The sequence below is a fragment of the Gouania willdenowi genome, chromosome 9 (assembly GCF_900634775.1).
Source record: "Gouania willdenowi chromosome 9, fGouWil2.1, whole genome shotgun sequence".
Taxonomy (NCBI): domain Eukaryota; kingdom Metazoa; phylum Chordata; class Actinopteri; order Blenniiformes; family Gobiesocidae; genus Gouania; species Gouania willdenowi.
Genome location: NC_041052.1, coordinates 586,909 through 611,982, shown reverse-complemented (window position 1 = coordinate 611,982; position 25,074 = coordinate 586,909). Strand labels below are relative to the sequence as shown.

General features: G+C 37.9%; 1 protein-coding gene across 2 annotated transcripts; it reads left to right on the top strand.

The window, feature by feature from the left end:
• Positions 1-220: 220 nt before the first annotated feature.
• LOC114469187 (RNA-binding protein MEX3B) lies at positions 221-15,070 on the top strand. Of its 2 annotated transcripts, none has more exons than XM_028456429.1 (5): positions 221-1,014; positions 5,288-5,526; positions 7,622-7,667; positions 8,822-9,561; positions 12,445-15,070. In XM_028456429.1, exons 1-5 carry the CDS (start codon positions 390-392, stop codon positions 12,865-12,867), a joined length of 2,073 nt encoding a protein of 690 aa, XP_028312230.1. In that variant the 5' UTR covers positions 221-389; the 3' UTR covers positions 12,868-15,070. The 2 variants fall into 2 exon arrangements, with proteins under 2 accessions (XP_028312230.1, XP_028312231.1); XM_028456430.1 differs by having other exon boundaries at positions 12,450-12,630.
• The last annotated feature ends 10,004 nt before the right edge of the window (positions 15,071-25,074 follow it).

Below are 25,074 nucleotides of genomic sequence, written 5' to 3'. Positions count from 1 at the left end.
GAATAACATCAACAACAAAAAGAAAACAAGATCTTAGAAATTTTAACAGAAAGTTTCGAATCGAACAAACTTCAAAATACTTGAAGAAAAGATGTTGAAAACTATATACAATTATTAATATTAACGGTAATAATGTGTGTTTGCAAACAAAGACATGTTGCCATGTTATTGCTGCATTCAAGTTCAAACGGACTCCAAACTAGGATCCCGCGAGATTTCCCGGTACGGGATCAGAAGCAGGGACGGGAGGGCCGCATGGAGATCCGGCAGACACAACAAAAGCCTAATATTTCACCCTCAGCGCTGGTCGCCCATTATTTTTTTAGGTAAAAAGAAACACGTTTTATATCAACTTTGTTTACACGGCTGTGATTGAATAGTTTGGCGCCATGCCTAGTAGCACGTCTTTGCTGGACGCGGATGAGGGAGAGTCCGAGGTCCCGCTGCTGCATGCTTTCACCGGTATGGGCCTGGAGGAGCCCCGCGCAGCCCACGACCGGAGCCCCGGAGAGCCCAGCGAGAGCCTCTCATTCCCCCTCCACAGCCATCAGCTCACCCCGGTGTCCCACTACAGCCTCCTGGGTACGGTCCTGGACCTGAAGCCGCTGTCCCGGCCTTCCTCCGCGGACGGAGTGATCAAGACTGGGTCGCCGGTGGACGCAAAGCCCGAGGCTGGAGCCTCCGAGGCCGCGGACGGGGGAGGTTTGCTCCTCGCACCGATTCACCGACGACCACTACAGCCGTCAGGGCCTCTTCGCTCCGGGATTCCAACCGGCCTGGAGCCGCCACATGTGGAGGCGATGTTATTGTTCAGCGGGGACGAGCGGGACGAGCCACCGGTACGTAGCGGCTTACCCTCGGCTAACGGCATGGCTCTGCTGCCGGCTGCGGTGTACGGAGACCCGGGCTACGAGGCCGAGCCGTCACTCCTCAGCCGGAGAAAGAGCGTCAACACCACCGAATGTGTGGCCGTGCCGAGCTCCGAGCACGTCGCGGAGATCGTGGGCCGGCAGGGTGAGTCCTCGACCGGGTCGGTCCATAGAACCAAATAACCTCACCAGCTTAGCATTAGATTTTAGCATTTAAAAAACACTATGAAAACGATCATTCACTTAGAATAAAGTGGGAATGCAGCGCTATTAAAAGGTGAGCTAAGTTGAATTAGTTAACTGGCTAAGGATGTAATGAAGTTAGCCTCCCGTTCGTTGGCTGCTGTTTTTAGATTCAAAACTTTATCTACACTCATCACAATTATAACACTGAGGATATACCAGAGATGAAATAAAAGTTTATACTTTAGACTTCAATATACTGGAAAGAATGAGACGCAATCATACCGACATAGTCCTGATAAATTATCCTATTATTGCAGTGGTTCTCAACCAGGGGTACTTGTACCAATAGGCGTCCTTGAACACATATCGGGGGTACACAGAAACATTTCAAATTTTAATTTCCACCATTATTAGAGATATTTTTACATGCAGACAGACTTATTCCCTATGCATCGATAATAAATTGTGGCACAACTTATTAGAATATATGAAAAGGTGTATGGAAGTTCGTAATCTAAAATGGCCAAAATGTCATAGTTAACGTTGGACAAGACACAGAAAAGTGTGTAAAATAAACAGTTAAATGTTCAGTTTTGCTTTAGTCCCAAGTTAAAACAATAAATTACAAACATCGAATGTAAGTCCAACTTCAACTGATGTGTCAGCTAATATTTGAAATGTATATTTGCCGACAGTCGAATGATATGGTGTATTTTGTTCCTTTAAAACATTTTCATCGTGTAGGAGTATTTAAAAGTGAAGCTGAAGCATTTACACTGTGTAGTTTAACTTCTACAGCCGGTGTTAGCAGTTAGCCTAGCATGGCTAATTAGGTCACCGGCTCTTCTTTAGCCCAACGTGCTCTAAAATAAAGCTAAACATCGTAGAAATGATGATCCACTGACAGATACAAAGCTCAGTGTGTTCAATCAGGTGTGATTCATGTAGCTTTACTGGGTGTGTGTTTGTGTCTGAGCTGCTTTATGTAATGCTTTGTCTAGTGTACACACACACACACACACACACACACACACACACACACACACACACTCTGCAGTGTTGACAACAACAGGAAGTGGGTCAGGTTCTGAGCCACAGCTTGAAGCACTAGTGGATTTATAATATGTTCATAAAGAACATTTGGACTCCTAATGGTTTAAGTGAATAAACCAGATCACTCTACACATTGTCGGTAAAGAGAGAGAGAACAGAAGGAACGTTTGATAGGATTGAAGTGAGATCAGATTAGGTTGATCTGATTGTAACATAACTGGGTCAAACATTCCTTAAACAGCAGATTTTCTTCTGATCAGTTCAATGTTCTGTTGTTGTAAATTAACACTCTATATTAATGATGTCAGGATAAACTAATGCAATCCCCCCCTTAGTGATGAGATACTTAAACACAGACTGCTCACTATGTGTTAGGGGTGTCTCCATCCGATATCGGTCCGATATTAGCCTGAAAATCAGAATCAACTTTATTGGCCATGTAATGTATGTTATACACACAAGGAATTTGACTTGGTGAACTGTGCTCTCTCTAATAATGTAAACATTAAATAATAACTATCAACTAGAAAAGATATAAACATAAATATAAACAGTAGTTAGACTAATATGTGCAAAACTAAATAAAATAATATAACAATAACAAGATAAGATAATGATAATAATGATAAGATAGTAGTGCAGGTGAACATTTAAATTAAATAGTATGTACATAAACAGTTCCACTGACAAATTGTCCCATGGTTGTTATGTTTAGTTCCAAACAAATATCGGATTCAAATTTCCGGATTTTCCGAATTTTTTTTTTTTTTTTCCAAATCATTTTTTATTTATTTTATTCAATTGTAGAATACTGTAGATATTATGTTAAAGGTTAAAATTATGTTGGTTAATAATAAATGGGTCAGTTTTTCTCATCCTGAATGTTGCTGACTATTGTTCTCTGTTTGAGTGACATCACATGATCAAACCTTTTCTAACATTCCACACTACAAGATAAGTCATTATTATTATTTTATTAAAGAAAAGAGACAAAAAAAAAGTATGATTCATGCTGATATCGGTATCGGCCGATACGCAAGGCTGCAATATCGGTATCATATCAGAAATGAAAAAGTTATATTGGGACATCCCTACTATGTGTAGCTCCTTTTTTGCGATATCTACAGAGTAGGGATGTAACGATGAATCGTAAGGCAGTTAAAAATTGATTCATAAGTATCACAATTCACATCGATGCTCTGAAAATTGAATCGCAGTACTTTGGCGAAGTGTTGGCGGTGGGCGGAGTCTGCTAATACTTTTTTTCTGGCCGCCTTCTACTTTTAAACATGTTCATAAATGATTCCTTACCCCTTTAGCACCAAAAAATATCTGTAATATTACGTGAATATCTGTAAAAGTCACGTTTTTCTATTAGCTCTGCCTGCTAGCGTAGCATCTCTTCTTCACTGCAAGATGTCTGCATGCCAACCGACCACTGGGTTACCAGCGCCCTCTGCTGGTCCAAACAAATATTTGACATAAATACAGTGAAATGACTTTTTTTTTTTAAGTCCAATTGTTAAGGCATAAAATACATTTTCAGTTGCACTTTTAAAAATAACTATTATGCGGTTTTGCATTGTTTACTATAGAACCAGAATTTAAATGAATAGGCTTATTATTCATTTGTATTATTCCTTTATTTATTTAATTCAAGATTTATTTTTAGTTAAATTGCATTTTTTTGAATAGTTTATCAAGGGATTCTTTTGACAATGAAAAATAAAATGAAAACAGTGTAGTTTTTTTATAGTTTTTTTTCCCCAAAAAAATAAAGGAATATTTTTCAATCATCATTTGTCTGCAATCCCATTTTGTAAAATAAATCTTGAGAGAAACGTATCGTGAACCCAGTATCGTGAATCGAATCGTATCGAGAGTTGAAGCGTTACATCCCTACTACAGAGTAATTTTGCATAGTAGGGGTGGGTGATATGGAAAAAAATTCAATCACAATTTTTCTTTGTAAGATCATGATTTTATCACAACTTTTTTCATTCAGATCATTTCGACTATTTTAAAGTTAATTACCAATAAAACAAACAAATTCACCTACTTAAAATCATCGTCCTAAATGAAAAAAATCATTTAGATTGGGGTTATTTTCAAAGGTTTTTAAAAATGTATGCAAGTAATTTATCAAACTGTCTTTTTACGTTGTTTAACCAAAGTGGTGTAGCAACACTACATACTGTATATCAGTCTAGTTCTATTTGTTTTTGATGTAACACACTCTCTAAAAAGGGAAATGTAGATGTTTAGAATATTATGGAATTCAGGTGAATTCCTGATATCTGTAAATGTAATTCTGATTATTCAAAATTAAATTGTACATATTTCAAAATGGAAATACTAATAACTATAATTAATTTGCAGATAGTCATAATTCACATTTTGGATATTTGAAATGACGTTGTAGATATCTGTAATTAATTAGAACTCCATACACACGAATGGCAAAAGTGACGTATTTTAGCCGATAGTCAAAATAAAGTTGTAGATATCTCACTTCCCAAAATAGAATTACTGATAGTCATAATTTAATTGTAGATATCTGAAATTTACGATTTTTTCGACTAGGCAAAATTTAATTAGTGATGTCTCCAATTCCAGCTAGCCATATTTTAAGATATCTATATTTTAATATCTACAAATAAATTAATAATCTGTTATTACATTTACAGATCTCTACAATGTATTTTCACATAGTCAACATTTACTTGAAGATATCTGAAAATGGAAATGAGATGTTTTGAATTTTATGCAATTCATGTGAATTAAACAGAATTATGTCAAAATTAAATTGTCGCTATCTCAAAATGGAAATACGGATATCTGTAATTAATATTTTGGATATTTGATTAGACATTGTAGATATACATAGTTAGAACCCTATACACATGAATGGGAAAAGTGACATAGATATTTTCATCTGTAGTCAAAATGATGTAGATTTCTCAAAATAGAGTCACAGATAGTCATAATTTATTTGTGGATACCTAAAATGTTCTTTTTAACTTTGTGAAATTTTATTACAGATATCTATAATGTTAGCTTTGTGAAGTCGACATAGTTTTTAAATGTTAAAACGGTTTGTCATGCATGTGTGTGTTAGCTGTAAATTAATAATATTGTTCATAAAGTGATCAGCTGATCTTCTGATTGGTCGTTAACAGGCTGTAAAATCAAGGCCCTTCGAGGAAAGACCAACACCTACATAAAGACCCCGGTGAGGGGGGAGCAGCCGGTGTTTGTGGTGACGGGACGTAAAGAGGACGTGGCCATGGCGAAGAGGGAGATCCTGTCGGCAGCAGAACATTTCTCCCTCATCAGAGCCTCACGGAACAAGACTGGACCCCTGTCTGCTGTGAGTGGAGCAGGAGCCCCCGTTCTACCGGGACAGACCACCATCCAGGTCAGTGATTGGTTCTCCTCTAATGCTCATCACCAGGGTTATGGTCTATTAGGGCTGCTCCATTAGAGAAACTATAATAATCACCATTATTCGTCAACCAAAAAGTTATTTATTTTTTGTACAAAATAACGTAAAATATGTTCTTTAAACATACGTAGATGAAATCTTTCAAACACTAAACTCAAGTATGTTCACTTAAGCACTAAACTGAACATGTTTTTGCTCTAGATGTTCATCATCAAACACAAACTGTTCCATGTCACAGAATTTCACTGGTTTGGTTTATTTACCAGCGTTTTTGCTGCGTTTCTCCTGCCGTGTTTCAGAGCGCTAGCAACAACTCTCCCCTGTTAGCCTGAATGCTAGGCTAGCTTTAGCTTTGAGAGGAGGCGGGGTTCTTTTTAGGGATGCACCGAAATGAAAATTTGAGGCCGAAGCCGAATAAAATATAAACGTTTGGCCAAATATCGAATGCAGTTGTTTAGTTTTTCACTATTTTTTTTAATTGTTCATAAATAGCCTAGAATACATTTTTTAAATATTGCAGTAGCCTTTGCTTTTCATAAAAAGCACAAAGTTTATCGTTTATATTAGCCCTTCAAATAAAACAAAACATGCATTCCATAATAAAAACTAAAGTACATTAAAGGGGAGGTATGATAAATAAATGACTTTCTAATGTTTCCTCTCTCGTTATTACATATTTTATATAAAGTCAGATTTAAACGGGACAGTTGGATTTTACCCACGTTGGCAGGTGATGTCACCTAACACGCCTCCTAGAATGTTAGCTCCTCCCTCTCCAACTATCTAACAGCTAAAACAAACACTGCTGTTTAATATATATTATACTTTATTACCATATATGTAAATACAAACCACTATTTTTTCTGCTGCTGATTGTGTTGGGAGTCACTGCTTGGAGCCACAGAACCATTGTTTACACACATCAGCTGTTAGCACTCCATGCTAATGCTACACCAGTCTATGCAGTGAGACCTGGTGTAGTGTAAGGAGGAAACAATGGAGATGTTTACGTATTCATGGCTAACAGCGCTAACAACGGACTCTGTTGTGGAAATGGACAGTTTCCAACTTTTACGCGGTGATGGAGAGCGTTAAGTGCAATGCGCGCACACTTTTCCGACTCAAAATCACTGTTGGTTGTTTGTTTGCGTCACACGCTACTGATCGGCCTTACTTTTAACTCACTAAACCGAAGGTTAAGTGTTATTGTTATAAGTTTAGTTATTGCTTTTTTTTTGTTGCAATATTCGGCCGAATATTCGGTGCATCCCTAGTTATTTTTTGTAATTGTTGAGTGTAATAATCAAAATCGTAATCAAATTTAGATTTATTGCACAGCCCTAGGCTAAATTAAATTTTTAATTACAATTATGTCCTTAATTATCCATGTTCAATTATAACTCGAATACGATGACAGGCATTTTTCTCAACGAGAATTAAAATTACAGTTATTGTTCCCCTGAAAATCAATTACAATTACATTCTCAATTACTAAAGTCCAATTACAATTAATCACAATTAGTGATCCTTGAAATTTAACCTTCCTCTTGTATTAGCTTTCTGTTAGCATCTCAAATGCTAACGGCTCAGTTTGTCTATAATCAGATGTAAAATACACTAATAAATATTATCTATCATCTAATCAGTTTCTCATCTATTGATTACCTTGTTAGGATTCCTAATCAATGAATATATTGGTATTAATATTTATGGTGTGGGAGTCTGAGGCTTTTTTCTGTCATTGTACCCATAGATTTATATTTATTTAAATATTAAAATGATCCTGTAGAGAAGTGACAGGTAGTGGGAAAAGTTGATCTGAAATATATTTGAATAATTATTAACTATGTACTGTATGTGTCAGACATGGAACTGTAACATGGTTCACCGTTACAGTTCCATGTTAATTAATTTAGCATTTAATTAAATGAAATTGTAACTGACAGTTTTTATATAATTTTAATGACAATTGTCAATTATCTGAACTCAATTACAATTCAATTATGAGCTGTAGCTGTGTTCATCTGTTCAGGTTCTAATAATTAATTGGTCTCTTATTGATCAACAGGTTCGCGTCCCCTATCGTGTGGTGGGCTTGGTTGTTGGTCCCAAAGGTCAGTGTTAGACTTTACTTAAAATATTGTTCTGTCTGTAAAATAATGTAGACTTTAATGTTTGGAATGAAAAAAGCCGGAGATGTTTTCACTAACCATGTTTAAAGTGTTAAAATAAAGTCACATATCTTATATAATTATCATCTTTTGCAGAGGGTTTAATGTGTTGACATTTGAGCAGGTTTAAATGTGGAGCTGCTGTTTATCTCTGAGTCACTGACACATCCTGCTGCTGTAGCCTGTCATTATTACACAGCTTTAGCATTAGCAACATTAGCAACATATGGAAACCAAAGGGAGGTGGAACACTTATAAAGTTATCAGTCTGTGGCATTATGTTATCATAAATTACAGCTATCAACACGTTCAGTATTCATGTGTTGTAATTATCATTTGTCTGTTGACTAATAATTAGGTTTAATAATTAATCATGTGAACTTAACCAGTAGCTGTACAGCACTTTAGCAGGTTTGTTTGGATAAAATGCTTTTAACTGTAGAATTAACTTCTAACCAACCTTATACAGAGCAGTGTGTTGTCCATCACAGTGAAATAAAAAGACCTGTAGGATATGAATTATAGAAATGTAACAACATTTCACTATATAAAAAAAACTACAGATCCCTACACAGCAGGACATTATACAGAGATTCTCTGCACTTCATCAAGACTACATGGGGGAAAAGGACAACAAAAATGCACAAAATGACTCCAGAAACACACACAAGTAGAAACAATAACACACAAAATTGAGTCCAACAACGCAAAACGGCATTAAAATTACATTAAATGATGCAAAAATGCAGAAAATCTTTCAAAAAACACACAAAATGACAGAAAATACACAAAAAGTCAACAAAAACATAACTCCAAAACCAAATAAATTACAGAAAAATGCATAAAAATGACTCGAAAGCTCTAAAATAACTACAAAAAGGCACACTTTTGTTTTCATTTTTTATTTGTGAAGCTAAACACACACACACACACTTAGTCAAATCGTTTTTCATCAATAAACACTTGTTTCTCTTCACACAATTATTAATGGTGAGAAACAATTGCAATTAATTAATTAGTTTGTAGCCTCTGTTTCTAATAAGGCGTTGATGGCGTTATCAATAAATAATATAATCCTGTTCTGTTGGGTTTTTCAGGTGCGACCATCAAACGCATCCAGCAGCAGACCCACACCTACATAGTGACCCCGAGTCGTGATAAAGAGCCAGTGTTTGAGGTCACAGGGATGCCTGAGAACGTGGACAGAGCGAGGGAGGAGATTGAGGCCCACATCGCCCTCCGAACAGGAAGCTGTGGTGGGATCGAAGCTCCAGGCGTCGACAACAACGACTTCCAGTTCAACGGCACCGACGTTAGCTTTGAGCACGGCTCCAGGCCTGGGGGGGGTGTGGCCGATGCTGCTTGGCTTCATTCTGCGGCGTCGTCCCCTGGGGGGACCAGCCTCCTGCCTATGAGCGCTAACGGCGTTCAGCGACTCAACAGCAATAGTAACGGCGGCGGCGTTAAGATGTCTTCCAGCTTCCGTAACGACAGCTCCAGCTCCTTAGGCAGCGGCTCCAGCTCCACCGACTCTTTCTACGGGGGGAACGGTAACCAGGGGTCAGATTACAGCCCCACGTGTTTGTTTAACGCCAACATCAATAACAACAACAACAGCAGCAGTAGCCATGGTAACGGCAGCGGTGGTGCTGGTTTCTGGTTCGGGGATACCCTCCTCCATGTGGGCTCAGAGGAGCTGCTCAGTCTAGGAGGTGGAGCCCCTCCCTCAGGATTTGACCCGTTAACCATCTCTACTGCCCAGGCCCCTCCCACACACATCTGGAGCCCCTACATGGACAACCAACCCCCCCACGCTGTGGAGGGGCCTCACTCACAGGTTAGTGAACAGCAGGTTAACACTCAATCATTACAAAACAAACATAGTAGGGCTGGACGATATGGACCAAAACTCATATCTGAATATTTTATTTCAGATCAAGTCTGACCACAAAGGGTTAAATGTCACACTGACACATTTATTAACCAACAGCTGATCAATATGTTCCATTTTAGTCTGTTTCACCTATAGGGGACAGCACGTGTGAGTGAGTTCTGTAGATGAAGATCTGGGTTAGAACACACAGAAATCCATCTAACTATATTTTTATGTTATTCTGAGACGTGAAAGCAGCGACTTCTAAAACAATAATAATGTTTTATGTCCCCAAAAGAGAAATCTGGATATATTGCCCAGCTCTACTGTAAAGGAGCAGAAACATGTCTTTGTTGCATTAGTCACGTTGATCAAATACAGAAATCTAACATTAATAATTCATTTTTTCCACATATAAAGTTTATTTATTAATGCTTTTTAAATGATGTATAACAGTGGTCTGTGAGCACTTTAAATGTTACTTTATTCTCCACCTCGCCATCGGCGCCGTCGTTTTCCCCGTTTCTTAAATGTTGATGTCTACTGATTAAATTAGGTACTTATGGGAATAAACTTTATGGGGCGTGTCAACACATGCATCACAACAAAAACCTCAACTCTACAGTTCTCTAGCTTACAGCTCACATTCACTTAGTATTACAACGTTGTTGTGTGCAACACACGTGGAACCACGACAGGCTCAGGTCAGGTATGATGTCACTGTCAGAGGTAAAGCTAGGAGGACTGGAGAGATAGACTAACATAGTCATTGGTACGATCGCATCACACTAATGTGGGCGTGGCAGTGTGTTCACACCCTCTGCAGTAGCTAAAGTCTTTTGGGTGCTCCATCTACCCTGTCACTGGGGAAGTGATGCGGGAGACACTTGTTGCTGATTGGATGTCATGACACAGCATTACTTGAAGTCTCTCAAAAAGTTAAACATTTTCAACTTTGAGTGACTTCCAGTGACTCAGCACAGAACCTAACGTGACCTCAGAGCAGTGACGTGCTGTGACCACTAGGGTTGGGTAGGCAGAGCGTTCCAAATGGAGACCATCAATGACAATTTCAACAAAGTCATCTCAATGCGCTTATCAAAATATAAAATTCATAATAAAGAAAAAACCCAACAAGATCCACATGAACAAGTATTTATCATCTAACAAAATCAACATCATAAACACCATTAAAGAAACATAAACATTATGTAATATATCCTCCATACTCTCCAACAACATATATCTCATGACATGACAGCACATCTGTTGTTTGTGTTGGAAACACAGAAACATGGAGAAAATAACAACAACAACAACTCAGAACATCCTCAGTGAGGAGCATCCACAAAGTCAATCCTTCCTTTTGTTCCATCCACTGTAGAAAGAACCAACAATGTTCTGACCTTATCTTTGCTGAAGGTCTGGTAGCTCAGGTGTTGGTCTCCATCTTTTAAAAGCTGTTGTTTTTCCTCTAAACAAAGTTTATTTATCATCTCTAGCGCTGTCATCCTGACTGTAGTGTTATCCCTCCCACTAGCTAGAGAACGTAGCAGCAGCCACGCTGGATCAATTCACTAATGCACTGTGAACGTACGTATAGCATTTAGCATAGCATGGTTATGTCCAAAGGCAGCGTAGAGAGCTGCCTTTGGACGTAAATGGTTTTCATTTTGGGGAACGGACTGAGCATGTGTAAACGCATAAAAACACGCTATGGGAACAGAGGCAGAGCAGCAATGTGCTTTTGGGAGGGGGTGTGGCCTCCTCCTGGCTCCTCCTCCTGCCTTACAGCAGTTAGGAAATAGAGATGTTTAATAATTTGGGCTATAAAACACACTAAATGCTGACACTTTCAAACTTAAGGTACTGTAGGCTATTGGAAATTGAAAAATAAATAATTTATAATTATATTATAATTAAAACAAATCAAAATATCAATTCACCCTTGGGTAGGCACTGCCTACCGAGCCTACCCTGACTGCACGTCACTGCATCAGAGGGTGGAGTCGGTGTCAGAATGGTCACATGATGTTTATTAATTCTGAATGAGTTATTCTGAATTAAATCATTTAGAATTAAAATGTTCTGATTCGTGTTTACATGGTAATAGTAATTCCTGAACTGAGGTTTACATGGAAAACTGGTTTGTTTGGCTTTATTAAATTCCTCTTTAGGTCTGGGGGTAATACTTTTTTTAACAGCAGAGGGCGCTATCTATTTAGAAGTTGAAATTCAGGACACACCACCGTGTTTTAAATCAGAAGTGTGGAAGCTTCTCCAAGGTCAGAAGGTCACAGAGAGGAAAGAGAAACAAGAGAGAGAGTTAAAGTCATAGTTTGTTTATTTATATTATTTATTTCATATGAGATTTGTTTTAAAGTCCAATTCTTAAGGTACAAAATACATTTTCAGTTACACTTTTAAAAAGAAAAGTAACTATTATGTAGTTTTTTATAGTTTACTGTAGAGCCACAATGTAAATGAATAAACTTCTTCATTTGTACTATTTCAGGAAATAGTACAGTATTTTATTTTAATGAAGAAAAAAAGAAAAAAATGAATATTTTTCAGGCATCATTTGTTTACATTTGTCTCATTTTGTGTGTGTGTGTGTGTGTGTGTGTGTGTGTGTGTGTGTGTGTGTGTGTGTGTGTGTGTGTGTGTGTGTGTGTGTGTGTGTGTGTGTGTGTGTGTGTGTGTGTGTGTGTGTGTGTGTGTGTGTGTGTGTGTGTGTGTGTGTGTGTGTGTGTGTGTGTGTGTGTGTGTGTGTGTGTGTGTGTGTGTGTGTGTGTGTGTGTGTGTGTGTGTGTGTGTGCGCGTGTGTGTGTGCGCGTGCGTTCTCAGAACAGCCAACCAGGAACTCCTCGTCTCTCTCCGACCTTCCCCCTCCCTGAGGCGTTGGAACACCCCCAGGCCCGCCGTGTTCACAAAGCCCCCAGCGCGTTGGGCTCTGGGGGCGGGGCCCTGGACCCCCACAGATTCCCCTCCTTCAGCTCCGCCTTCTCCTCTTCCAGCGACAGCACGGCGTCCTCGTCCTCGCCCCCCGACTCCTCGCTGTGCTGTCGCCCCGGGGGGCTGTGCTCAGTGGGCCGGGGGGGGGAGGTGTGCATCCAGTGCATGGATCAGCAGGTGACGGCGGCGCTGGTTCCCTGTGGTCATCACATGTTCTGTTTGGACTGCGCCACGCACATCTGTCAGGCTGCTGACGCCGTGTGTCCTGTGTGTGTGTCGCCCGCCACGCAGGCCATCCAGCTACGCAACATGTAACACGTAACCATCACACACCCATAGGACCAGCTGGGCTCAGAGGTCAAAGGTCAGGATTGAGTGAAGTCTTCTTCCAGATGTTGAGCAGAGGTGTTTTCTCTCTCTCTGTGTAGCAGCAGCTTTCATCGTCTTAATGTTTCACAAACTTTACCTTTCATTTCTTTTTAAAGTTTTATCTAATCATCGTCTGTCTGTAGCTTCAAAGTTTCCTTTTTTCATTTGTTTTTTGTGACTCTGGCTCCGCCCCTAATGCTGATGATCAACCAATAGGAGCAGCGGTCCAAGGCGTGGTCACTGCAGCCTGTAGAACATGTTAAAGAATGTAATGTTTTCTATCCATCAGGTGGAACCAACACCTGATCTCTGCCTTTCGTTAGAACACGTGGTTCCTTCAACGTTTCACCGTCGCCGCTTTTCTTTTCTTTTGATTTCTACGTTTAAACGTTTACGCTAAACGTGCCTGATCCATTTTAGCGTGTTTAGAGCAGCCTGGTGTCTTAAACGTGTGGCCTTTAAATGAAAGCCTGTAGACGTTCTCCTTCCTGATGCATGTACACGTACGTACGTTTCACTCCTGGAACGTTTCAAAGAGTTTCTAAATTCTAGTTTGGCTTTTTCTGCTTAAATCTGTCTTTGTTTACATCAGAACAACATTATTGTTGTTTAGGAATCCATGAGCCAGGAAGTGACGCACAGCGTTTATTTTGGTGACATTCCTCCTTTTTTTTCTTTTTTCTCCTGAATCGTGGACTTGTTTTTTTTCTCGTTGTTGTAGTCATAGTTACTTTGATACTTTGATTCCTCAGCTGGCAGCTGGACACGCTGAGACGTGGAACAAACAGCCGTACTGTACAAACTAAAAACTACAACATCTTTCTGTTTCACTTGAATGTTATGATTTACTGGGACAGCGCCACCACGTGGAGGTCTGCACGCCGCGACGCAGAATATGCAAAACTCATCCCCACCTGTTCTCTATCGTGCACCGAGCACAAAAATCAAAGCCACTGTTTCTGGAACGTGTGTGTGTGTGTGTGTAACGTACGGCGTTGATCTCATGGTTCACCACCACAAAGATAAACGACAAGCACACGCCCATCGTCTGATGCGTTTCCTCTCCTGCCAGTGTTGGAAAAAAACGGTACAAAATCATCTCAGCTTTAAAACATATTTAACAGTTTTTAGAAAATGTTTTAACGACGTTTTCTGAAAAAGAAGCCACTGGACTGATCGATGCTGATCGATGCTGATCGATGCTGATCGATGCTGATCGATGCTGATCAATGCTGGATGGATTATGTCGACGATGGACTGGAGTTTCTTTATCATTCCAGATAAAAACTACGTGAGGACAGATTCTTTCTGCTTCTTTTTTCAACGTTACTTTTCTCGCAACTGATTGGGTCTTTGTGAGGAAAAGCCTCGTTGGCTCCGCCCCCTCCGCTCCACACTCCGTCCCACGGTTTGTGCATCTCTCTCTCTTGCCGCCACAGGCCGACGCCCCCTCTGATCATCTCACGCTCTCTGAGGGAACGTAACGCAATACACTCGACTTTACTGACACTAACGAAGTCCTGTTGCCTATGTATCATATAATACTGTTAATGACTGACTATACAGAACTTCTCTTTATTTTGTTACATTTCATATATATATATATATATAAATATATATCTATTCAAGTGTTTACATTAAGATTTATTTTTACTTTGAGTGATCCAGTGAATGAAGAGGATGCTACAATAGTTTACAGTATTGATGATGACGATGAGCTGCCGTTAAAAACCTAGAATGTGCATCACGAGCATGTCTTCATACTTTGTGTCGTCGCCAACGTTAAAAAAACATCTCACTGCAACAAAGTGTAAAAAAGGCCAAAGTGGTCTTTGTCACCAAATTAAAAACGCTATAATATTCAAATGTATTCTAGAGATGATCTAAATATATGAATACATATATTGTTATTGCTGTACCAACGGTTCAAAGTATTTGCTAATTTTACTACACTTTTATGTATATGTAGTTTTAGGCCTATAAATTCTTTGAATTCAGTCAGGAGTTTAAAGCAGACTATATTTTATAACGGCCTTTTAAGTTATTGTGGCCAAAGCACTGATATTATATATTTGCTGTAAAGAGAATTTAAGAGTTTTATTTTTCTGACATTAAAGTTAATTAATAAAGACGGTTTCATTTAAAGCCATTCACGTGTCTTTGTTTTATTTATTCTTTTTATTTAAGTAGGGACAGTTCATAACAATGAACATATTATAACTATAGGATCATTTTAATCTGTTGTCCCTAAACAGGCTGATGTAAAACATGTCACACTTAACAATAAAACATATTCAAAAGGATTACATACACTTACACATATATTCACACATCCACTTCATTACTGAAACAGCTGCACATATTTATATATTTATTAATCATAAAAACATGAATCACAGACCACGAGAAGAGGATCAAAACCACTAAAGTTATTTTAAAAAATATATTAATGTTATGGAAAAAAAGTCAATTATGAGTTTAAAGTCAGAATTCTGAAAATAAAGACAGAATTGTGACGGGGAATAAAATCAGAATTATGAGATTAAAATCATAATTTTAAGAACAAAAAATATCAAAATTGTGAGAAAAAAGATTCTCAGATTAATCCAAGTATTCTGATCTGAGTATCTTTCCAAACATTGTAATAATAAAGATCAGACTGTGAAGATCTTTGTTTCCCTGACACACAGTGATGATGATGATGATGATGATGATGATGAACAGCAGATTTCCTTCAAATATTCTCACCTGATATTTAATGTGACATGTTTTATCGTCTCTTTTTGTCCATAAAGACCTAAACGTGAACTTTATTTTCCTCTAACTGTCCAAAGGATTCTGAGATTCTAAACCATGCAAACATTTACATTTAGTTTAAATAAAAACGCTTACTGTACTAAGGCTGTAAACGCTTCACACATCACATTTATTAATGACTCAGCAGATCATCGCTCTCATGATCACATTATTAACTCAGAGTTTCCCAGAAATTATTTTATTTTCCCACAAACAATCTTTGTGATGAAATGATGTTTGACTTTAATTCAATGATTGAAACAGTTCATATATTAAGTATCCATAGTAACAGGCCACTCCCACTGGTTTAGTGAATGAGTTATTCCTTTTATCTCCAGCAGAGGGCAGTAAACACCAGCTGATAGAAATAAACCAAGGAAAGACTTTGAACTCAGATCTTTGTATCAATAATGAATCTAATCACAGAGTTACATTATATCATGCAAGTTAAATGATAAGTTTATCAATAAGTGATTAGCTTGTTGGAGAAAGAATCTAAATTAACTACATTTTAATCGACAAAAATAAAGTCGGTATATAAAATCTAAATAACAAAATATATTATAATTTCTCTCCCGAAATCTAAACATTGTGTTTAAATGTTTCAGATTTCACTGAGAGACACAAAGAAAAAAAAAGTCAAACTCAAGGTTCGGGGGCCAAACACGACTCTTTAGATCATCTAATTCGGCCCCCTAATGCTAGGCTAAAGCTAATATTTCAGTGAAGAAGTACAGTAAATATCTTTGTCCCTTCACACAAAATATAATTAAATGACACTGTAGGAGCCATTTTGTGTTTATTGTTGGCATGATATTTAGTTGTGGATATGTCTTATATATTAGTTTCCACTAGGGACACCAAAGGGCACTGGGGTGTGTGTATCTAAGGGCATAGGTGACAGGTAGGGGAGCACATACACTTCTCAGCAGACAGGCTTTCATGGTGAAACTCAGCACTCAGACAAACAGCTGGAAAGGTGTGTGTTGTTCTCCGTTTGACTTATCAAACATTACAAATAAACGCAACTCAACTACAATAACGGCTGGAACATCATTGATTGCATCTGCGTAAGACTTCACTCCTACCTGTGTGATAATGGCAATCATTGGAACAGTGGAACAAAATCTGAAAAATTGCCATTACAGACACAATATTTGCAGAAGCTTTTGTTCCTATATCACTCGACTGGAGTCTAATTTTACTGCAAATTGTGAAAATAAATAAATTTTTCTGAATTCCAAGCATTTTTCCCACAAAATAGTCACAAAATTAACATGAAAGTGAAAACTAGAGAACACCAGTGTTAAAATGTGACTATTTCTCACTGATCTAATGTAGATACTGACGGAATAATTTAAATTAGAAACATTTCTACTTTATTGAATGAAGGAATGTCTCCACATGGGATGGATGAAGGATGGATGAAGGATGGATGAAGGATGGATGGAGTGAGCAGTGTAGTAGTATCTGCAAACACACACACACTGCCCTACAGTGAGGAGGGAAAAGGCCACGTCTGATTGGACACTGCAGGAGGATTCATTTGGTGATGGAGCAGTGCATGCTGGGATGTTTGTATGTGAGTCCCTTCATCCATGAAGACATGAGAGAGGGGCTATGGGGGGAGGGGCTATAGGGGTGAGGAGCTATAGAGGGGAGGGGCTATAGGGGTGATGAGCTATAGAGGGGAGGGGCTATAGGGGTGAGGAGCCATAGAGGGGAGGAGCCATAGAGGGGAGGGGCTATAGGGGTGAGGAGCTATAGAGGGGAGGGGCTATAGGGGTGAGGAGCTATAGAGGGGAGGGGCTATAGGGGTGAGGAGCTATGGAGGGGAGGGGCTATAGGGGTGAGGAGCCATAGAGGGGAGGGGCTACGGTTGAGGGGTTGTTTCAATGCCAGTGAGCTAAAAAATTAAATAAATTGAAACATCATAATTCTAAATAAGTTGTTTTCTTGTGTGCTTACAGATTATTATTATTATTATTTTATTATATATTATTCCTCAACAGGAGGTAATATTCAGGGACACGTTTCACTGTATGGCTGCTACGCTACGTTGTTATATGACATTATCATGTGCAGCAATAGGGGGTACATGGCTTTAGGTTAAAGGTCTGAAGGGGGACGCAACTGCAAAAAGTTTGGGAACCACTGCACTAGGCTAATCCTAATGCTAGGCTAAAGCTAAAATTAATGCTAATGCTAGGTTAATGTTTAGCTAATGCTAATTCTAGATAAAGCTAATGCTTAGCTAATGTTAGGCTAATGCTCGTGTTAATGCTAAGGCTAGGCTAAAGCTAAAATTAATGTTAATGCTAGGTTAATACTTAGCTAATGCTAGATAAAGCTAATGTTTAGCTAATGTTAGGCTAATGCTCATGTTAATGCTAGGCTAAAGCTAATATTAATGTTAATGCTAGGTTAATGCTTAGCTAGTGCCAGACAAGGCTAATACTCATGTTAATGCTAATGCTAGGCTAATGTTAATACTAGGCTAGGTTCATGCTTTAGGTAATGCCAGGCTCGCGGTAATGCTAATGCCAGACAAACTCATGCTAGCCCCTGGTTTTTTTCCCAGCTAACAGTCCTCTATGTATTATCTTTATTAAATGTAAATATTCTGATTCACTCTCTCACTCATTTATTTCAGCTTGATTTATTTATGCACATGTTTTATTTAAACAGACGATGTTTTGTGTGTGTAAATAAACACAAAAGTAAATGTAAATGTAATAATAAAAGCAAATATAAATGAATTAATAATAAGAACAAGGTGAGAAAGATAGAAAAAAAGGCTTGAGATCATTTAATATTTACGGTTCCTGTGATTAGTTTGACTTTAATGTCTTTGTTACTATAATTATAGATTAATTCAGCATTAAAAGCCTGAGGATGAAGAGATTTCCAGGATTTTGGGGTTTACAACAATTTAAATGTGTGGGTTTGGATCAGAAAGTGATTTAGAATCAATCTGTATATTAAAGTGTGTTTATATTAGCATCTATTTATTGTTTATATTTACAAACTAAATCCATTAGCTAATGATGCTAACTGTATGTTTACAATAATGATTATTAACTTATGATGAACACATTATTAAAGGATTTATTGGATCCACCTGTGATTTTCTCCATCAGCTAATCAATAAGTTAATCAGAGGTTATATCAGGAGGGTGAAGTTAATGTGATCAATCAGAGTCACTTCATCAGTATTGATCAGTATTGATGAATTAAATGTGTTTCCCTCTGTTTGTTTCTCTGATATTTTAATAGAATGAAACCAATGAATCTTTGTGTTTTAGACCCTGTTGAGTTCATGATGTTATTGGTTCATCTCCCAATAACATGTGACCCTCGTCATTCCAACCATAGGTGGCGTAGTCCTCAGATTCCACAGCTTCACAATCCTTCATTTCTTTCCGTTATGTGGAAACATTAATCATGAACATAGACTCGTAGCCCGTGGCTATAGATGTAGATGACTAACGTCAGAGAGAACAATCCTTCACATGATTTCCAAAGTTAGATCCAAAGAGACGGATCTTAAATTTTAATAGAAAGTATTTAAATCCTACACTTAATATATGACACCATTGGTTTAAAGTCACTGAGATTTACTCTGACTTTCATACAGACTGAATGTAACAACTTTAAAGCTTTAAAGACTTTAAAACTGCACTAATGACCTCTGACCTCTCTGTTGGACCATGGGTTCACTCATAGATATAGTTGATCTGATCATAAACTTTACAGTTGTGTAGAATTAGTCCTAAAGGAAGCATATAAAGGCTAAACAGAAGAGGACCATAAACAGAGCCCTGAGGAACCCCACAGAACAAAGTTTACAGTGTTTATAAAATAACTATAAATAACTTCACTAAGAAGGACTTAAACCAATGTTGTACTTTTACATTTAGTCCAACACACGTTTACAACAAAATGTTCTGGTTCACAGTTAAATACAAGCACTGAGATCAATAGAATGAGAACAGAATCAGTTATTGATCACTTTGATCAGTGACTGATCACATTGATCAGGTCAGTTTCTGTGTGTGATGAGAACCAAAACCTGACTGAAATTTATCAAATATTTTGTTGAATGTTAAGAATTGACTCAGTTGGTTGAAGACCACCTTCTCAATGATCTTGGCCATGAATGGAAGGTTCTGATTGGTCTATAGTTAGCCAGTATAGAGGCATCCAGTGTTCTCTTTTTAACAGAGGTTTAACAGCAGCTACTTTTATTTTGTTACGGTGCCTGATTAGAATGATCAGTTAATTATCTGACACTCCCACCATCGTTTATTGTTTAATAAAAGAAAGTCACACTTTTTTTTATCACTCACTGTGTTTGGGGTGACTGTGTCCATACTTCTGTGTTACCAATCATCTGCTCCCATACATTACATTACATACATGATGAAGTCATCAGACTGTGGTCATGTGACTGTGAGGGAGTGTTTATTGTAGGACTTTTAGGGATCCAATGCAGATGTTCATCTGCTCCATTCAGTGAGTGTACATTCTGAACATGATTATTATTCTTTCTGTCACATTGAATGTCTGTTACACTTCTTTTAGTGTAAATATGTGTTGTAATTATATGTGTGGTATTATTTGGGCCAGAGTATAGTCATCTGAAATATGGAAATCCTTGTTTTAATCATAAATAAAATGGGTTCAAAGTGACCAAAATGGTGGAAAAGGTGGTGAAATGTGATTTTAAAAACTGGTAAATAATAGACATGACAAATGGTGAATGTGGTTAAATTGGCAAAAATAATCATGAAATCTGGTGAAAAGAGGTTAAAAGTGACAATAATGGGTCAACATATGTGACATTAGGTGTAAAAGTGATAGAAAGGGTTTATAAGTGCTGAACATGTCTGGAAAGTGGAAAAATGTGATGTAGAAGTGTCAGAAATGGGAGAAATGTAGCAAAAATACATTAAAAGGAGCAAAAATATGGCAATAAAATATGATGAAAATAGGTTAAAAAAATATTCTTAGTTTTGTGAAGTTATCTGGCAACCTTCACTGTCTCCCGACCCCAAATGGGGATCCGTCCCCAAGGTTGAGAATGCCTATTTTACAAGAACAGTCACACAGCAAAGGAAATAAAGTCAATAAAAAGTAGAAACCCATGGATTAAAAAATGATAATACTGAGTTAAAAACATGTGATTAAAAAAAAGTATTGTATAGTTTCTCAGCTCTGATTGGATGAATTAGTCTGAACCCGTCCTGATAGTTTAACCAGTAAAAACACGTGTGTGTGTATAAACCATCCCATGTGTAACGTGTGACCACACACACACACTCAGAGATCAAACACTGCTGCTGTCGTATGGTTTGAGTTAGAATCAGTCGTGAAGTTTCATCAATAAAGGAAGACACACACACACACACACACACACACACACACACACACACACAGCTCTCAATGAGTGATGTGTGTTATGCTGTGTGTCACACTAGGCTCTGTTTCACTTTGTGTGTATCGTTTGCTGTAATGCTAAGGTTGTGTATGCTGTATGTGTGTGTGTGTGTGTGTGTGTGTGTGTGTGTGTGGTTGTGGTACAGATTAGTTTTTCCTAAACCGCGGCCCATGAGCTGTGAGAGGCTGTGGGTTAATGGGCCCACCCACAGACACACACCTGCAGCACACACACACACACACACACACACACACACACACTGGGATCTTCACTTTTAAATAAGAAACACATGGTTTATTCTGGAAGGAATGAATCTGCTTTAAAAAATAAAGTCAAATACGCTCACATTTAAACATTAAAGTCATGAGAGAGCAGCAGTGTTTACATTAGAATATGTTTGATCATTAGAAAATAAAAAATAAGTACAGTTTGACACTGAATCCTCATTTCTTCCAATAATCTAACTTTCTTTGGAGTTTATGGAGCTGAATTAACTGAGTTATTCCATGTGATTCCACTAAAGTCCCACACACTTCAGTCTAAAACAATTCTGAATTTTCACTTGTTGGTTTTTTCTTCAGAATTTTATGTTTTGATAAGTGCTACGAGATGACTATTGTTGTATTTTGGCCATTATAAATAAAGTTGGATTGAATTGAAAGCTGTTTCTCTGCAGGTCTTTGATCAGTGTGTTACATTCACACACTGAGGATGTTAAAATTCATAAACTCAGAGTTAATCTGTGTCATTGTTCAATGTGTTTTATTCTGAAATGTTTTCTTGGTTCATCTCCACATGGATGGTGTCTCATGCATCATAGCAACAACTCGACCGTCCAAAGTGCTTTCAGCTCTTAGGTCGTGGTTTTCATGTTGCTTCTGGTTTTTGTCTATGTTGATGTGTTCATGGGAATCAGTTCAGAACAAAGTGAAACAAGAAAAGCAATATTTAAGAGTTAGTGATTTGTCACGCTGCCTCAGTCAGTCTGAGGCTGAATTACATCTGCATTTCATTATAACCACACACACACACACACACACACACACACACACACACATTCTCTATTAGCGTCATTAATTATTCATGTATATAAAATCATCTCAGTGAGTCCATGAATTCAAATCTCAATTTGTGACCAAGTTATTGGGAAAAAGTTTTTTTTTTTTTTTGTGACGTCATGAACTTTGACCCCTACCCATGTTTTTACTGGTAGATCGTACAGCTTTGGTCCCATGAAATAAAATACTCCACTTGAGATGAGCTTTTCATAAATGTAAACACTGAACTTGTATGAGAAATATTCATAGAGATATGAAAAATGTTGTTTTTTTACTCTTGATGGTGAAATTTCTCTGATAGAGCAAATATTAGCAGAGTTATGGTCTTTCAAATTAACGTGTTCCCCAGGATCCCTGGGAAACCTGGAAATTTTGATGAGTTTGTCAAATCTGGTCAGACGGTCTGGAGAAGACGTGAAAAGAGGACATGTCTGCAGGTAAAATTGGACGTATGGTCACCTACTGGTCTTGATGGAAAATCCAGTCAGTCAGAGACCACTATGAAACCGAGAACTTTAGATGTCTGGAGACGATAGAGCAGTTTGACTTCTCCAACACTAGTTGTAATTGGCAATTGAAAATACATTGTTCTCGTAGGAGTTATTATCTTGTTTTTATTCCGCAACTCGACATTTCTGTCAAGGTCAAGGTTGTGTCAAGTGTCAAAAACCAAACATTTCCATATCTCTACGAATATTTATTGTAGAAGTTTGATGCTTACATTTATAAAAAGTTCATCTCAAGTAGAATATTTTATTTACTTGGACCAAACGTGTCCGACCAATGGGGTCAAAGTTCATGATGTCACAAAAACATGCTTTTTCCCAATAACTTGGCCACTGGTACCATTGAACAACATTTCCTTTCAATATGTGACCTTGCCTTTTGCTCAAGGTCATATTTAAGGTTAAGGTCAGTCTTCTGTTTTTCTTGCATTGATACTTTCAATTTAATTAGTAAAAAAACAAACTTGTCATCAAATTTACATACAGCTTGTATTTATTGCTATTAGTTTTAATTTGATTATTGTACATGTCTGCTTTTAAAGCTCCATGTGATGTGTTCATATTATAATATAAACATAGTTTGGTGTGAATGTTTAAACCTCACCACTATCTCCTCGTGGCTCTGACTGTAAACACTAAAGTGTCGTTAGTTTATGGTTAAAAGGAGATGAAATGTGTGGTTTTTCATTCCAAACAGCGTAAGTTTCTCCTTCATCTGTTTTTTCTCCTTCTTCACATCCATTACATTATTCATCCTTAACATTAAAGACACAAAGGTTTCTCTCCTAAAATCCAATGTTTCGTCTTGATGGTTCTGTGTCACAGCAGATGGTCTGTGCACAAATTCCACTTCCTGTGACCTTTGACCCAGACAACTACAAATGTCGGTCAGATTGCGATCGTTCCTCACTGACTGTAACCTGACCTGATGTGATTATCCACTAGTGCTGACCTTTTTAAAGCTGCCTAGCTTTCTGTAATGGCTTTCCACTGCTAGCTGTGCTAGTGCTAATGCCAGACTAGCATTAGCACTAGCCAAGGCTGCCAAGTTTCAGAAAATGACAAGAGTGAGACTTTAGTGACCTGATGTGTTCCAGGTTAGGGTTAGGGTTGTCCTTTGTTTTAACGTTGATTTCTACCTTCAGAATGATGTCATCACCTCCATACCAGCAGCTCTCCCTGCACTGTGTCCTCCTAATGCTAGTTTTAATCAACCACAAATTACAAATGAAAACTAACAAGAACTTTGACAAACTTTGACGCGCACACACACACACACACACACACACACACACACACACACACACACACACAGAGCAATATAAACAGTGAACAAGAGGCGTCTGTTCACTAGAAACTTCATTTCTTTCTGAAAGCATGTCGACGACTCAACGCTTGTTGTGTGTGAAAGTTACTGGTTAGAGACGACTCGTCAAGACCTGCCTTATGTGGCTTCTGATTGGTTTATTATTGTGTGGTTAGATTAAGGCACAATGAGACATGGATTGGTCTGGGATTGGTTATCTCTGTCAGTCAATCAGAGTTACTCGAGGTACGGCAAACCGCGAGGACCAAAGTTCATTATCACGGAAAACATAAATAGATTATTAATTGGAGAAAATTGCGTGACGGTCACACTCAAAGTGTGAAGCTTGGCAGCTCTGCTTTCTACTATATACTAAATACTGTCTACTATACACTAGTATATACTGTCTAGTATATACTATATTTTATATTGTATACTGTCTACTGTTGTTGCGGTGAACGAGGAAGGGCGCTCCCCAACCCCACCCCGTATGGAAAGAGCAGCGGTGCAACAGCTGTTTTAATAAGAGAGGAGGAAGTATTTCAGGTTTCTCAGAGTGATCAGCTGTGGCGTGCATAAAGGTCAGAGCCAAAGAAGTGAGCAAAGAAGATCTGAAGTGCTTCAGTGGTGGTGGTGGACGTGCAGAGACTGGTACCTACTAAAATAGGTATCTATATAGTATACACTGTCTACTATATACTATAGTGTATACTGTCTACTATATACTATAGTGTATACTGTCTACTATATACTATAGTATATACCGTCTACTATATACTATAGTATATACTGTCTACTATATACTATAGTATATACTGTCTACTATATACTATAGTGTATACTGTCTACTATATACTATAGTGTATACTGTCTACTATATACTATAGTGTATACCGTCTACTATATACTATAGTATATACTGTCTGCTATATACTATAGTATATACTGTCTGCTATATACTATAGTATATACTGTCTGCTATATACTATAGTATATACTGTCTACTATACACTATAGTGTATAGTAGACAGTATATACTATAGTGTA